Source organism: Micropterus dolomieu, linkage group LG15 (assembly GCF_021292245.1).
Source record: "Micropterus dolomieu isolate WLL.071019.BEF.003 ecotype Adirondacks linkage group LG15, ASM2129224v1, whole genome shotgun sequence".
NCBI classification, from domain to species: Eukaryota; Metazoa; Chordata; class Actinopteri; order Centrarchiformes; family Centrarchidae; genus Micropterus; species Micropterus dolomieu.
The window spans coordinates 23628539-23643071 of record NC_060164.1 but is presented as its reverse complement, the minus strand read 5'-3'; the positions used below and the strand labels follow the sequence as shown (position 1 = coordinate 23643071).

General features: G+C 40.7%; 1 protein-coding gene across 10 annotated transcripts in view; it reads right to left on the bottom strand.

Annotated features, from left to right (window-relative positions):
* The window catches only part of LOC123983796 (WD repeat containing planar cell polarity effector), an 83266-nt gene that overhangs the window by 49366 nt on the left and 19367 nt on the right, over nt 1–14533 (bottom strand). For 6 of the 10 annotated variants that reach the window (XR_006828288.1, XR_006828290.1, XR_006828289.1 and 3 more), the window contains 6 exons: nt 13731–13808; nt 9323–9407; nt 5496–5564; nt 5363–5407; nt 2213–2263; nt 43–113 (listed from right to left, as the gene is read on the bottom strand). Coding sequence is in view for 6 of the 10 variants with exons in the window: in XM_046070147.1 (XP_045926103.1) it covers nt 43–113; nt 2213–2263; nt 5363–5407; nt 5496–5564; nt 9323–9383 (297 nt within the window). In the remaining 4 variants the exon portion in view is untranslated. Of the gene's footprint in view, nt 1–42; nt 114–900; nt 940–2212; nt 2264–4046; nt 4142–5362; nt 5408–5495; nt 5565–7704; nt 7763–9322; nt 9408–13730; nt 13809–14533 lie in introns of those variants that run through there. The other 4 variants (XM_046070151.1, XM_046070150.1, XM_046070149.1 and 1 more) reach the window with 4 other exon arrangements.

The window sequence follows — 14533 nt, the reverse complement described above, 5'->3', positions numbered from 1 at the left end:
GGAAGGGGTGGTGGTGAAGGGTTTAACAGAGGAGGCGGGTACCTCCAACTCCTTCAGCGAATCGCGTAGCTTCTCTGGTCGGCGGTTCCTGGGGGTCCACGAATGGCCTCGAGCTCCGGAGGAAAAACACAACATGAATCTAAAGATCATGTGACTTGAACTTTTTTAAAAACACTCACATATAGGAGACATCTATTTTTTTTTTTTTTTTTTTTTAAGGCCCCCATGGGAATTCAGAAGAATGTGGCACCAAAAACCAGAAAGGGTAAAAGGGTTTAACTTTATATCTTGGTTGAGATCCAAGTATGAAAAGAACTAACGTGAGGAATGAACGGTGGTGACAAGATGGTCAGGTGGAATAAAGACATGCAGATACATGAAGCTGCAAAGCTGAATCAATTCTTGAATGTATACAGATTAACGGTCGCCCTCTCCAACGTTTGACAACAGGGACAAATCATGAGTCTCAATTAGTACTGAAATGACCAGCTGCTCAATCAATTAGAACATTAGAACAGACATTTGCTGGTTCCAGCTTCTCAAATGTGATGATCTGATGGTTTTCTCCGTTTTCATATTTATGTAAATTGATAACTTTTTGGTTTTTTGACTGTTTGGATTGACAAAACAAGTAACTTAAAAATGTCATCAAAAGCACTTTGTTACAAATTTCTGCCAATGTATAGAAAAAAAGAAATTGATTAATTGAAAGATAAAAAGTTTTATCATTTATAAAATATTTGTTAATTGCAGCACTAGTGTCAGTTTTCCACTGTTATAACTAGTGTTACACATGACCACATTCAATTCTCAAGAGTATTTATTTACGTAAGTATTTATTTCTTTAATATTTTCTTTTTAAATAGGGACAAGTATACAGCATGAATCAACGCTACGTACCACATCTTTATAGGCTTGGCTAGTTTGCAATGCATGTCCCTAGATGAGACATTAAAAATACACAAAAAATATATAAACAACTTGCATAAAACACAAACAATAATACAATATAATTACCATAAAAGTCAGTGACAATTACCAGATCATTCATGACAACAATTTGAGTTTAAAATTATCCCAGCCATGAAATATTTTTAGGTCTGTGGGTAAGAAGTTCCACATATTATTGTTATATTATATTGATCCTGTGCAAAAGCAATTAGGACCTTAAGGTTCCCCATTGCACCCTGTGTCACTGCACCAGAAACCACTGAACTGATCAAAACATAAGTGTATGCCAGTGGTGATCTCCATTGCTTACTCTTAGTACCAGCAGCTCTGTCACTCATTTCCTTTTCCTTTCCAATGTGAAACCATAACTATGTAGAAACTACACTGATTTTATATTTCTGACTACCATATCCCCAAAGCAGCAACGGTCTGAAGTCTGCTGCTTACAGATTGATGTAGCTGCACTAAAGGAGTGAAAATATTCTACTGAAAGCAAAATGTCCCTTCAAAAACACACAGACTGGTCCTTGAGGAGAAGCAAACATTTAATCGTGAGGACTTTTGGCGCTCTTGAGTTGAGTTATCTCCCAAATGCAACCTTACAGTTAGCAGCACATATCTCAACACGTACCGCACCAAGGCCCCTTCATTTTAATTTCCCAGCCCTCCCTTTTCCCCTCCATCTCTAGTGGTTAAACAGAGGGAGGAAAGGATATGGAGGAAAAAAAACCAAACATCTAATTGAATTTGTTCATCTGCTTCTGCCCCACGCACATACATGAAGTTCAGTGTTAGAAAAAAAAAAGGAAAGGACGGTTTTCAATACGGTGCAATCACTCGCCTATCTGTTTATTTTACAGTCTCCCTTTTCTTCTTTACTGAAACGAACCATTAAGAAGTGGGATTCTCTATTAAGAATGAGAGGGAAGAGGAGGTAAACAGATGCATGCAAATGAGGGTGTGGAGGGTGGGGGTGGTCGGGGGAGAGATGAGGAAGGGGGAGGGCAGGGGGATGAGTGTTCGTCTCCTGATAAGGGTGTTTGTATTCCACTACTGGGTGAAAAGCAGAGAGTGTGCGGGGAAGAGGGGGGGATTGAGAGAGAACAGAGGAAGTAGGACAGTTGACTGAGTAGGACAGCAATTTCTGGAAGATGGTCATCCACTGGTAAGATGATTAGGGCCCCCACATACTCACACAAACGGGTGGACATGAAGAATAAAACTGTTTCAGTCACTCTGAGTTTCTCGGTTGGGAACTTACCCTCACAGAAATGGAGTTTCTCGATGTAGTAGTGATGCTCCAGGAGATTGGCTGGGGGAAAAAAGTGCAATTGAAAGGTTTGATTTGGAATATTTACAGAATATGAATTACATACTACACAGGATAAATGAGTCTGTCTAAATGATGCAGATAATGAGGGACAGAAAACTAAGCTGGAGCTCAAGACACCTCCCCTTAGCGCCAAGAGATCTTGTTGGCAAAGTGTAACCCATAACCGTGCCTCATGGCCCGGTCACTGCAAGCAAGAAAGTGGCCAGTCTGGTGGCCCGCCTCTTGGGCAGGCAGGAACACCTCCTGGATTAGTAGTATTAATCAGATAAGGGGGTGAGGGGCCAGACAGGCCCAGACATGGGCACCTGCTCTGGGGTTGGGTGGGGAGGGCTGGGGGGGATTTTGGCTGCAGGGGACCCCCGGAGCTGCTCCAATGAGCCTGGGTCTACCTCTAGTGGGGAGATGTGGAACTACACTTTCCTCTGTAGACATTTCAATGATACTGATATCCAGAGTGACACGACCGATCCATGAACCAATCCATGTAGTCTCACTGACGTACACAGAATGTTGTCTATGTTTTGACATGTAAGAGTTGCTCATGTGAATGTCACCTAAATGTCAAAGTAAGAGCAACATCACACACAATGTAGAAGACACCTCAGTTTAAAAGCCACAGAAGCTTCAAGGTTGTTACTTCACATGACTTGTATTTACTTTATTTAATTTTATTTTCTATGCTTTTCTCACTGGTTTTCTAAGTGGACGGGGCTCATTCAGAAAAAGGCGATGTTATGCACCAATCAGTGTGTGACAACAAACAACATTTGAAGGAGAATAGCCAATAGCTCGTGGGATTTTTGATCACTGTCAATTAAATTTGTTCTGATTGATAGCTGAGTTGAATTATTTGAGCATTAAAGTCTTATAAAAATCACATGAATAAATAATACATAAAACTATTTAGTCACGAATATTTAATGTTATAGAGAAATATTCAAGATCTGAAGCCATAAAAGCCAGAAGCTTTAAATGCCACATGAACTGTTGGGACCTTTACGTAACAGAAGTCAAAATATTGAGGCAGTATATTGTTTTGAAATGTGTTTATTTTCCACATTCTGACTGTGCATACATGCCTTTGTCTTCATTTGTTCAAGCTGAAAGCCACAGTATCCATACAAAATATGAAACAAACACATTTTAATCTAATCTAATGTAATCTACTGTATAAGCAACCGTATCATGGCCTGAGCTCTCGTTACACTGCTGTGTGAAAATGTTGTGATACTTTTGGATAATGATTCTGCTCCCTTGCTCTGTCTCTTCCCTCTTCCTCCTCCTCCTGTCCTCCCTCCACTCTGATATCAAGCCACACTTTAGTAATCCTCCAAATGAAAGGATTTGGAGCGAGAGCATCGTCTCTCCACTGAAGATTGGAATGAAAGAGAAGGCAGCTTCTCAGATGAGAGAGGGGAGAGAACCCCATGATGAGCGGTAGAGGGGAAGAGACAGAGAGACATACTGTACACAACATGAGAATAAACTAAATATACATGATGAGAGCAAAAACTGAGACAAAGAGAAGGAAATCAATGACAGAGAAGCAGAAACATCTGAGACAGGCACAGTAATACAAGGAAAAACAGACGAAGAGAAACACACTAAAATATATAAGATATATAACAACTGTATGTGAGGAAGAAAGGCAAGAGAGTGTTGATGAACTATAGTGAATGCATTATACTACACAGTGAACTCTCACAGAAATGAATGATATAACTTAAAGCTGCTCAAAGAGTCATAGAGAATTATCACTTGCCTCTGCTTCCCCCCTCAGCTGTACAGAGCATTTTAGCATCTTTGAGCTCACTGTTTGGTTTTACGGGACGTTCACCGTCACCACTCTCATTAGCTCTGTTCCAGCAGCAGACAGACAAAGTTAGCAACTAGCTGGTGAACATAGTGAAGCATTAAGCAGCTAAAGAGCGAGAAATTTCCTTCAAGAGGAGACCAAAAACAGAGTTATAAGGGAATGAATATTGGACTTGCCAGGTGGACACAAACACAACTATTCATCATATCAACCTAAAAAGGTGGTGTGATGTGCAGATGTTGTGTTTGGATTTAATTGATACAGGTGTAAATAAATGTTAAATAAAACAAGGGATTTTTAGAAACACAAATATTCAAAGAAAAAAATGACTTTAAATGTATAATTGTAAACCAAAAATCTATTTTCAAACAAAGACAAGAAATCAATGCACACACAAGACATCACTTGTGACAGATGCAGTCATGACATATTCCAAAAGGTAAATAAGTAATTTTATTAATTCAAATTCTTAAGTGAGGACATGAATTTTTTCCCCTGGTGTTGTGAAGGTTTAGTTCTTCTTGCATGTTTGATCACATTAGTGATCTGTGGCATGTTCTGCACTCTACATACTGAACAGCGCACACTGGCAGTGTAAATGATCCATTAAATACTTTTGAGCAAAGATGACGCCACCTTATTCTGAGCTGTATCTGGAGCTCACAGATGAAGACAAACTATTCAGCAATACTTCTCTGGCCACTTAGTGTAAATAAAAAAAATGCTTGCAAAATGCATCATTTTCAGAAAAGAATGAATACAGACACGAAAGGAGGAGGCAGCGCATCCCTATGCAATTTGAGCTCTTCCTGATGGTAAGGAAAGCCTTCTGGCCTGAGGCAATATGAGGCTCGACTACATGGGGCCTCTTGCTATGTGATCTACGAGAAAGTCAACAGTTTAGTTTCCCTATCGCTGTGTGGCAGGACCCGGGGTCAACAGTAACATGGGGAGTGTAAGAGATAGAACCACGGAGGACTAATAACCTGCGTGTAAGTGTGGTATGTGCATGTGTATATAAGGTTTTAGGCTGTAAATCCTACATAGTAATAGCCTTTCTGGGGACAAGTGCTTGTGTGGGGGTACAACACTGAAATACCCAGGACCAATAATTTGTGTGTCTGTGTGTGCGGCTTATGTGAGCGTGGGAGGCAGCAGAAAGCCCCTCTTCATATATAAGGAAATCACATACATTCCAAAAACAAGACAAATGCAACTTATCTTGAACACAAACAGACATCCAATATATAAACACTATTTACCTGGCTCTCCTTTATCGTAGTACTGATAGGTGCCAATATCTGTATCTGTGGGGTGAGAGAGTGAGAGAGAGAGAGAGTGAGATGAACATCTAGCTGTCAGGGAAAAGCAGAAGACAGATCAGCAATTTCGCACCGTGGGATAAACAATCGCTATCAGCCAGTGGCCTGTCCCGTCTGCCAGCACCACGGCTGAGATAAGGCCCTGTGAGGAGGAGGAGACGGTGGGATGGGGGGTCCGAGCCAGAATGGAGGGGGGTAGAGGGGTATTAATAAAGACAGGAGTGTGCTTTAACCCACCCCACCTGAGGGACTGATTTACACACATGCAACATATACATTTAAAAGTAGATACACAGACTCTGCAGAAAGCTACAAAAACATATGACCAACATACACATAGCAGGCAGCAGTCACAAACACACTGTGTGTGAGTGAGTGAGTGAGTGAGTGAGTGAGTGAGACACACAAACTGCTGAGCTGAGCCTTTTTTTGTCAGTGTTATTCCTGCAGGCCCAAAACCATAAGCAGCCAGACTCGGATTCGCACAACACATCGTTTCTTTATCGCTCCACTACTGTTGCTGCCGCTGCTGCTGCTGCTGCTCCTGAGGCCAGGTCACACTAATACAACAGGAGAGCTGATGGCAGACACACAAATACACACAAACATGTGGCTTTCTGCAGGTGTTTCTGCCTCAGGAGCTGCCCCCCTCACCCTAACCGGTCGAGGTAGTTGGCCACCCACCCAGAGTCTAGGTTCTGCTCGAGGTTTCTGCCTGTTAAAAGGGCGTTTTTCCTTGCCATTGTCACTAAGTGCTTGCTCATGGTGGTAATTGTTGAGTAAGGGTCTAGACCTGCTCCATGAGAACTGAAATCAGATACCTTCTGTTACGAATTGGTGATATTAAAAATAAAATTCAATTGAAACAAACCATTATTAGAAACGGCTTGATGTCACTTAGTGATACTACAACCACGAATACCACCTTGCCTTTTTTTTCTAATTAGCAATGATTAAAGTGTTCTTAAACCAATTAAACTTGCATTAACATTGAATTAAATCACTCAAGAGTAATTTCAAGAGTCACTGCCAACATCCAACTCAGCATTTCTATGAATTTAGCCACTTTTAGCTCATTGTTTTAGTTATTTCGCCCACACCCCTCATAGCCATTTGAAGCCATTATCAACAAACAACATCAGATATTGTTTACTCCTAATTGGTTTAATGCATAAGTAACTATTTGAGTCTCCTACATCACTAAAAGGTCAATTCAAACTGTACGTGGACAGAAGGTTTCAAATTTCCACATCACACTTGTCTAAGTTATTGTATCTAAGAATATTGAACCATGATTGGTTTCCAAAAGTAGTTGTGATGTCACAAAACCATGCTCATATGTACGCTTCTTCAGGAGATGTGAGAATGTGAAAACAGCCTTCTAATGTCAAACTCTGCACAGAGAAGGTCAAACACACATTTGAGGAGGGGGACGTATATCATTCACCTAAACCTATTATTCAACACACTCTTAAATAGTTAGCAAGTAAGCCTAATCCTTTTTTACTTTTATTTGAGAAAAAGAGCGATGTTCATAAACATTTCACAACATACTAAAGGGTACCATGTTATACCCAATAATGGAGTATTTCATATTTTCTAATTTGAGGAATAGCATATGGTACATAAAGCTAATCCTAATTTGACTCCAAACTCTTGTCACTCTGTACTAAATCCTACACCTTTGTCCTTGTAAATAAGGACAAACTTTTTTACTTTGGAAGAATTTAATCAACCTTTTTTAAATTATTTTTATTAAATGTGTCCACATAAGAACACAGGAACGTGCACAATTTAAAAAACACACTAGGTTTCATAACATCACAACAACAGCAAACTACAGGTTAGAGAAGTAGGACGAAAAGGTCACCAGGTCAGATCTCTTATTTCAGATCCGTCAGTATAATGAATGAATAACTCTTTTAAGTTAAGGTCTCCGTGTGCAAAGCAGATTGGTTGGTCTGTGATGCTGCACGGTGGCCAGCGGAGATGTCTGCTGTGGTGTGCAGCTGACCAAATGGGATTAACACATACATACACACTCACTCACTCACTCCGAATAGAAAATATTTGTTCCATAGCATTATACAGTAGATTCTGCTTTTATGAATCTATATTTCTTTGAGGCGGATGTATATGATGTGAGGAAGGTGGTGATAGAGGGCGTCACACCTCAGCAACCAGGTCTCTTTGCTCAGATGTATCCGTCCACAGTTTTCCAAGATAGCAAAAGACACACACAGCAGGAAAAAAACAAACAAATAAGGATATGTCACCATCACCTAGGATATACACCCTGTCGAACCTTTGTGTATACACACACATGCATATATACACACAGTCAGCTTCTGAGAGACACTATCTTCGTCTAAAGCTCAGCAGACTGTGAAAGACAAGACAGAATGGAAGGGAGGAGAAAACAAGAAAATGGAGAAACAGAGCATTTCCGTCTAACATTAGAGATGGGCTGATAAGTTGTGAGCAGGAAAAAGCATAAAAACTGCCAGAAAAATTTTACTTACAACACACCCTCTCTGCCTCACAAGGAAGCGTCGGACGCCAGTTAATGTTTCTCAATGTATGCGTGATGATGGTGCAGGTGGAGCGATGTGCAGCTGACTTAACAACACTGATCCATCTGTACTTATTGAATGTTATTCTCATCTGTGAAGAAAGTTCTATAAAACCTCCATGGCTCCAGAAAGAACAGTGTGAAGTCTGATAAATGTCCTCAAATAATTTAACACAAAAATCGGTACGACGGTTGGAGCTGAAGACTACACATTTGAAAATGAGAAAATAATCAGGGGCTGCGGAGTTAGAAGGCAGTGAGACCAGACCTCTGTAGCCCACTCCCTGCTTTATGCTAGCGACTTGAGGCTACGTTAGCTGCACCTGAATCTCGCTGAATTGTCAGCGCTTGTGTTGCATTGTGGGTAATTGTGGGCAACGTCTTGACAAGGATGAAGAATAAAAAAAGACTATTTCTGGTTCTCCAGCATCGATTTTGATACTTCTGTGGTTAAACTGTCCATCGTGACAGCTGTATGCTAAATTAGTGGACTGGTCCTTTTAATATTCAGTGTAACTGAAAAAATTCCCGATCTGTAATGAATGATGAGGAAACTGCCTGTGATTAGACTTCGGTGTACTAAGACAAACTGAATTCACAAGATAATTAGAGTTTTGGGTTTCTTTGGTTGTGTAGAGGACCAGGACTGACATTCTTTGATTTGATCATCATTCAATTTCAGTGTCTGGTACCACAGAGTATCCTGTTTTCTTCAATTTACATTGAACTCAGTCTGATAATACACAAGCACCCGTGGACAACCCCCCTGTAATAATAGCCATTTACATATTGACAACACAAGCTACTTAGAAACTAGCTGCATTAAGTGTTATAACCACCTACTCTTTCCCACAGCTAGAAACTTTCTTTAGTTTGTTTTTGTACTATAACAGTCTGATGTATACCTCATTCAAACATGGCACCCACATTGGCGAGACACTCCTTGTCAACAAATACGTATAATGGTGGCATCCCTTTGTTAACATCAGTCAATGTGTGTGGTCTCAGAAAACATACAAATGTTTCTAGAGTCGCTTGTGGTTATTCTAACCAATTACACTTGTACAGCAATGTACAGATACAGTTGAATGTCATAAAATCAATACAAAGAACATCATGTATAATGCAGTAAACAAAGTGAAAGTGAAAAAAGACAGGGATAGAATTGGTGCTGACTGAGAGTCAGATTGTTAAGGTGGGGAGAAGGTGTGAAAACAAAGTGAGTGATGACAGAAAGAAAGAGCCAGAGCGAGACGGAGTGAGAGGAAAAGGAGACAGGGAGAGAATTATTGAGAGAGGAGGAGATTGAACATGGTGATAAGTGCTACCTTTGACTTGGAGTGAGCTCTTGGTGGACCACAAGTGCAGCTCAGCCAGGCAGAACGCCATCTGACGGAGGAGTGTAACCTGAGTCTGCAGAGAGGGGACAAGTGAGAGAAGGAGAAAGAGACAGGGCAAACCAAACACAACCGCAGATGTATATCTTGATGAGACAACATAATAGATTGACATAAACAGGCCTAAGGGTCAAGCAAAGCATGCATGTAGACACACGTGCTCAAATACACACAAACTTGTATGACCGCCAGTTACACCCTGAATGTATACCTAGACTGGCATTATCCCTGATATCCCTCTGTGTTGAAAGTATAGCACAGATGACAAAGCACGGCAAGGTAGGTTTGAGACGAAGTGTTGATGGTGTACAATGAAAATATGATCAAATTACCAGTTAAATGCAAAAAGCATGTACAGTAATGACAGACAGCATTGGCAATGCGAACGAACCTGGTCAACATTTGCCAATTAAAAAGGAAAATGTACTTTTTCCTGTTTTTGTTGTACTATTTTCTAGAGTTTAAATTTTATTTTCAGTCTTTTTTTCCCTTAGTGGTAGTAGCAGCCATCGCAGCAGTAGCAGTGGAGTCGTATTAGTAACGGTATACGTAATAATAGTCGCAGTAGTCCCTTTCCTTAAAAATGTGATGCAGCGCTGCAACATAATACTCTTTTGTAGCACCACTTCCTGTACCTGTTATACCTGTATTACTAGTAAGTTGGAATAATAGGAGTGGGGTTACTCTATGAATCCAAATTTTGAACAAAAAACTAATTTAAGACAATGTAAAGCAAATGACAGACAGACATGCACATGAACTCTGACTGACACGAGACAAGGTCACAGGCGGCGATGCTTGCACCTTTATTCACACATCAGAGGTGAGCAGTGATGGACGCACACTTTGCAGCAGACAGCTAAGACAAAGATCCAAGCATTCGCTGGCTATCCTTCCTTTATTACTTCATTCTCCAGTCGGTTAACCTCTATTCCTGAAGGGTTCCCCTGTAGTATGTTTATTACTGTATTTAGCTGCCCGTTTTTGTTCTATGTGTGTGAGCAGTATCCTGACTGTGACTTGAACCAATTAATGATGTTTCAGCAATAAAGAATTTCCTACTGTGGAATCATTAATTACAACTACTGTTACTTTTACTTCAATTACCACTTTTACTAGCCATTAACCAATACTATAACTACTGTCAGCATTACCACAACTAAAACAATTATTAAAACTAGAGCATCACCACTACTGACACTTTCACTGCTAGTACTCTTACTACTACATTTCTGTTAATAATGCTAATTATGGTTCCATTATTGCTACTATTCCATATAAAAAAAATGTGTATTTGTATGCCAACCCTACAAAAAGGCGTGTTCAATGTTTTTATTTTTTGGGGAATGTTATCAGTTGTACGTAATTTTTTTACGTCGCTAAGCAATCTGAAGTTGTATCGACAGTGAAGATTGGCGTAGAATCTCTTAAATTGCATATATTTTAACCCATACAATTAAAGCAACTGAGTTAGATTAGGCTAATTTCACATTCAACTCATCTTTAAAATGCATAAAACAAAGAAGGTTTTTGAGTTTGTCTGAATAACCGTTCAGTGTTTAAGTTTTAGTGGCATTTAGTGGTCAGGGTTGTGAATTGCAACCAAATTGCTCACTCACAGCTCACCCCTACCATTTCCAAGCGCGTAGTAGAAGCTATGGTGGCCGACACGCTCTCTCGGCTCATGCTTAATAATATGTATGGGCATCTATTGTCTAAATTTCACGTCACTTCTGATAAATTCTTCTTCTTCTTCATAGAAATGTATGGCGGCGTGACGTGGTGACTATGTAAGGGGACCCGGCTGGTGCAGAATCTCTGTTTAGTGTAACAAAGTGCATCAGTATTGCTGCATTGGCCATTCATTTCTCTGTCTGTGCAGCTAATGCTCTGCGTCTCTCCACCCTCTCTCCCTCGCTCTTATTTTCTCTTTAACGCTGAGAGGTGGACTCTCTCTTATCTTTCTCCTCTTGCACCTCCTGGTGTGTGGGGGGGGGAGAAAAAAAAAATCTCATTTTGCCACTCAACCTCCAAAACTACAAGTCCCAACAAAAATACACATAGATAACTCCGGATGCCATGGAAACGCAGGGGCTAGCATGGTATGGCAGCAACAGCGTAACGAGTTTACTGACATAAGAGGATTCTTTCATCCTCTCCTAACCAGCTTTTCTTTTTTTTTTTTTTTTTAGAGTAAGTCAGCCCTTTTTGGAGGGAAAACCTCATTTCAGTCAGCTTTCATTCAGTTATCACCCGTCTGGCTAACCTTTTTCTGCACAGCTGTTGGGGTCTAAGGGAATTTAGGGCAGAATAGAAGAAACAAGGGGGCCAACATAGATTGACAAATGCAGGAGCAAATTGGGTGAGTTTGTTTTGGACAAGAATGATATAAATAAATACACACACACACACACACACACACACACACACAGTTCTGCCAAATTAGTAAATGTAAATGCCTTGCCTTTACCCAACACACATAAAGAGACATTCCCTTCGTCATATCCTCTTCCATCAAACTTGCAACACCAAAAGTAACATTCAGTCAAGCACAAGTATTACCTCAATTATTTGCTTTTTATAGACTTGCTTTTTAAAGAATGCATTCAACCCGATTTCTTGCTCTTCACATTCATATGAAAGCATGTGCATACATTGACACAGGGACACATGCACGATACCACCCACACTGAGGTAATTGAGAGTCAGGAGCTTTGTCCCATGATGGCATAATTTGAGGGCAGTAGTATATCTGGTACTGAAGTGTAACACTAAAATGTGTGAATACGATCACCTGTAATTTTAAAATAGTAAAAAATTATTGTATGAAGCCTTTAAAAAACATTTCACTGAAAGCTACAAGACGAGTACAATGACACACACACACACACACAGGTCCTGGACAGCTGCCACACTCATTCTGACTTCTGGTTGGGGTTGCTGTGGGTTACCTGTCCCCCCGCAGAGCTTTGTGGAGGTGTACAGCCAGTGTACTGAGGACTGTGTGGGGGTGGGGGGTGGGGTCTAGGTTATTGTACCCTGTCTTTACACTAGTAAAGAGGCTGCTTTAACATCAAAGGAGGGGAGGGTAAACATACGACTCCTCTTTCAAAGGCAGTCCACAGGAACTACGACCTTGTCTGCTCCCTGCATCTCTTTCTCTGCTCTTCTTTCGCTGTCCCCTCTGGGTGGTTACTGAGTGTGAGACTAGGTGTGTGTATGTGTGTGCAAAGAGGAACAAGAGTGACAGAAAGTGTCTTTGATATGATATGCTTGGACAGAGAGAAAGTCAAAGACAGAACTTAGAAAGTAAATATTTATTTGAGACGGCTTCTGTCAGAGTGAAAGAGAAACAATGGAAGCCTTTCTAAGATAGCTGGATTGCAGTCCTGTCCCACCTACAACTCGTTCTTGCTCTCAACAGCCCCAACTCAAACAGACATTTATTTAAGCTAACAGAATCGAACATTGAGCTATTGTTCTATACATGGTCTGAGTGTATACATGAAAAGAACATGTCTGGCTACAGTGGGTATCCAGGTGGATTTATGGCACAAACGTCGTTCTTTGTTTGAATCTGACTGGTGGCCGTTCCACATCCTGGTGGAGGAATGACGCGTCCTGACCTTTCTATAGTAGAATAACACCATCTAAATAACAACAATAGAAATGTGCATGTGCACACCTTCGCCTCCCTTCAGAATGATATAATGTGCATCTGGAACCATTTAAAAATACACACATTTTTGATTGTTCAGACTAAAGTAAGAGCAGTATTTCCTGGGCAAATAGAAAAATAGACCACAAACGCTTCCCAGTGTTAAGAAATCCACAAACAATCATGTTTTAAACCCAAAACCTAACACAAAGAGATGCCAGCATTAAAACTACAAGATGTAAACTGATGTATTAAATCTGGACATTTTCAAGAAAATATGTTTAATGTACATTTTAAACAAAGCTATTTGAATTAATTTGGATGCACTGGGAGTGTCTTTGATTTCACTCTGTCGTAAAGATTATGGAGAAACCAAAGCAAGTTACTTTGAGAAATAAGATGAGATGATGATGGTGAGAGGAAAAAAATAGAGTTGGTGTGTTTAAGACATCTGAAATCTCTCATTGACTTTGCCCACTTAAAACTCTCCTTAGGCCAAGGTGAGAGGAAAATGTACGTTGTTGGGTTGGAGGATGTGGCTCTGGCTATGCAAAGAAAAGCCTACAGATGGGATGACCTGAGACATTTTGTTACTTTTAATACTTTGTTGGCACCGCACAGACTTGGTTTGAATTGCTAATGCAGATTACTCTTTAACCAACATAACTTTGGGGTACTTACTGTAGTGTAGTTGATGTTACTGCAGTTTGCACTAAAAATTTGCAGGGTTCATTAGGGCCTTGGTCCAGATCTGCTTCACTGCAACAAGAGAGAGACAGGCCTGAAATGAAGGCAGGCTCGCAGACATTTTGTTTGTCATCTCAAGAATCCTTTCTCACATGCATACACTTTTTCTAACACACACACACACACACACACACACACACACACACACACACACACACACACCAGAGGCAGTGCTGTCAGCTGATGCAGTGGTCCCATCACTGTGAGAAGAGTGATGGGGTAAATTACAGGGAGAGCTGCCATAGGGTGACTGACACAAGGCCATCACAGCCTTGCTTAGTTCCCCCCCGCCCCCCAAAAACAAAACACACACACACACCCCTCCCCTCTCACCTGACTCTGTGTAGGTTTGTCTGTCAGTTCTCTTTTTCCCCCTCATGTACCTTTACTTATCATCCCTTTGCCAACGTGTCTCTAACCTTTTATTCCCCCCCGCTTGTCTTCCATGTTTGTCTGAGGTACCTCCTATTAGAAATGCATTAAGCTTTCTGACCCTGTCTGCAAGCTTTCTTTGTCTTGTCTCTCTCAAAGGACAGTTTTTCAGTGCGTCTGATTTTCTCTTTTTCTCTTGCAGTTTTTACTCTTACTCTTTATTGTCTCATCTCTCGCAAACGGGACAAAGTTTAAAATTTTCTGACTCGTAACCCCACAACCTTTATCTCTCGCAGACGCCCTCTCTCTCTCTCTCTCTCGCAGCTACAGCCTGGTCTAGTTTTGGCTCTCGCAAAGAAATTTGG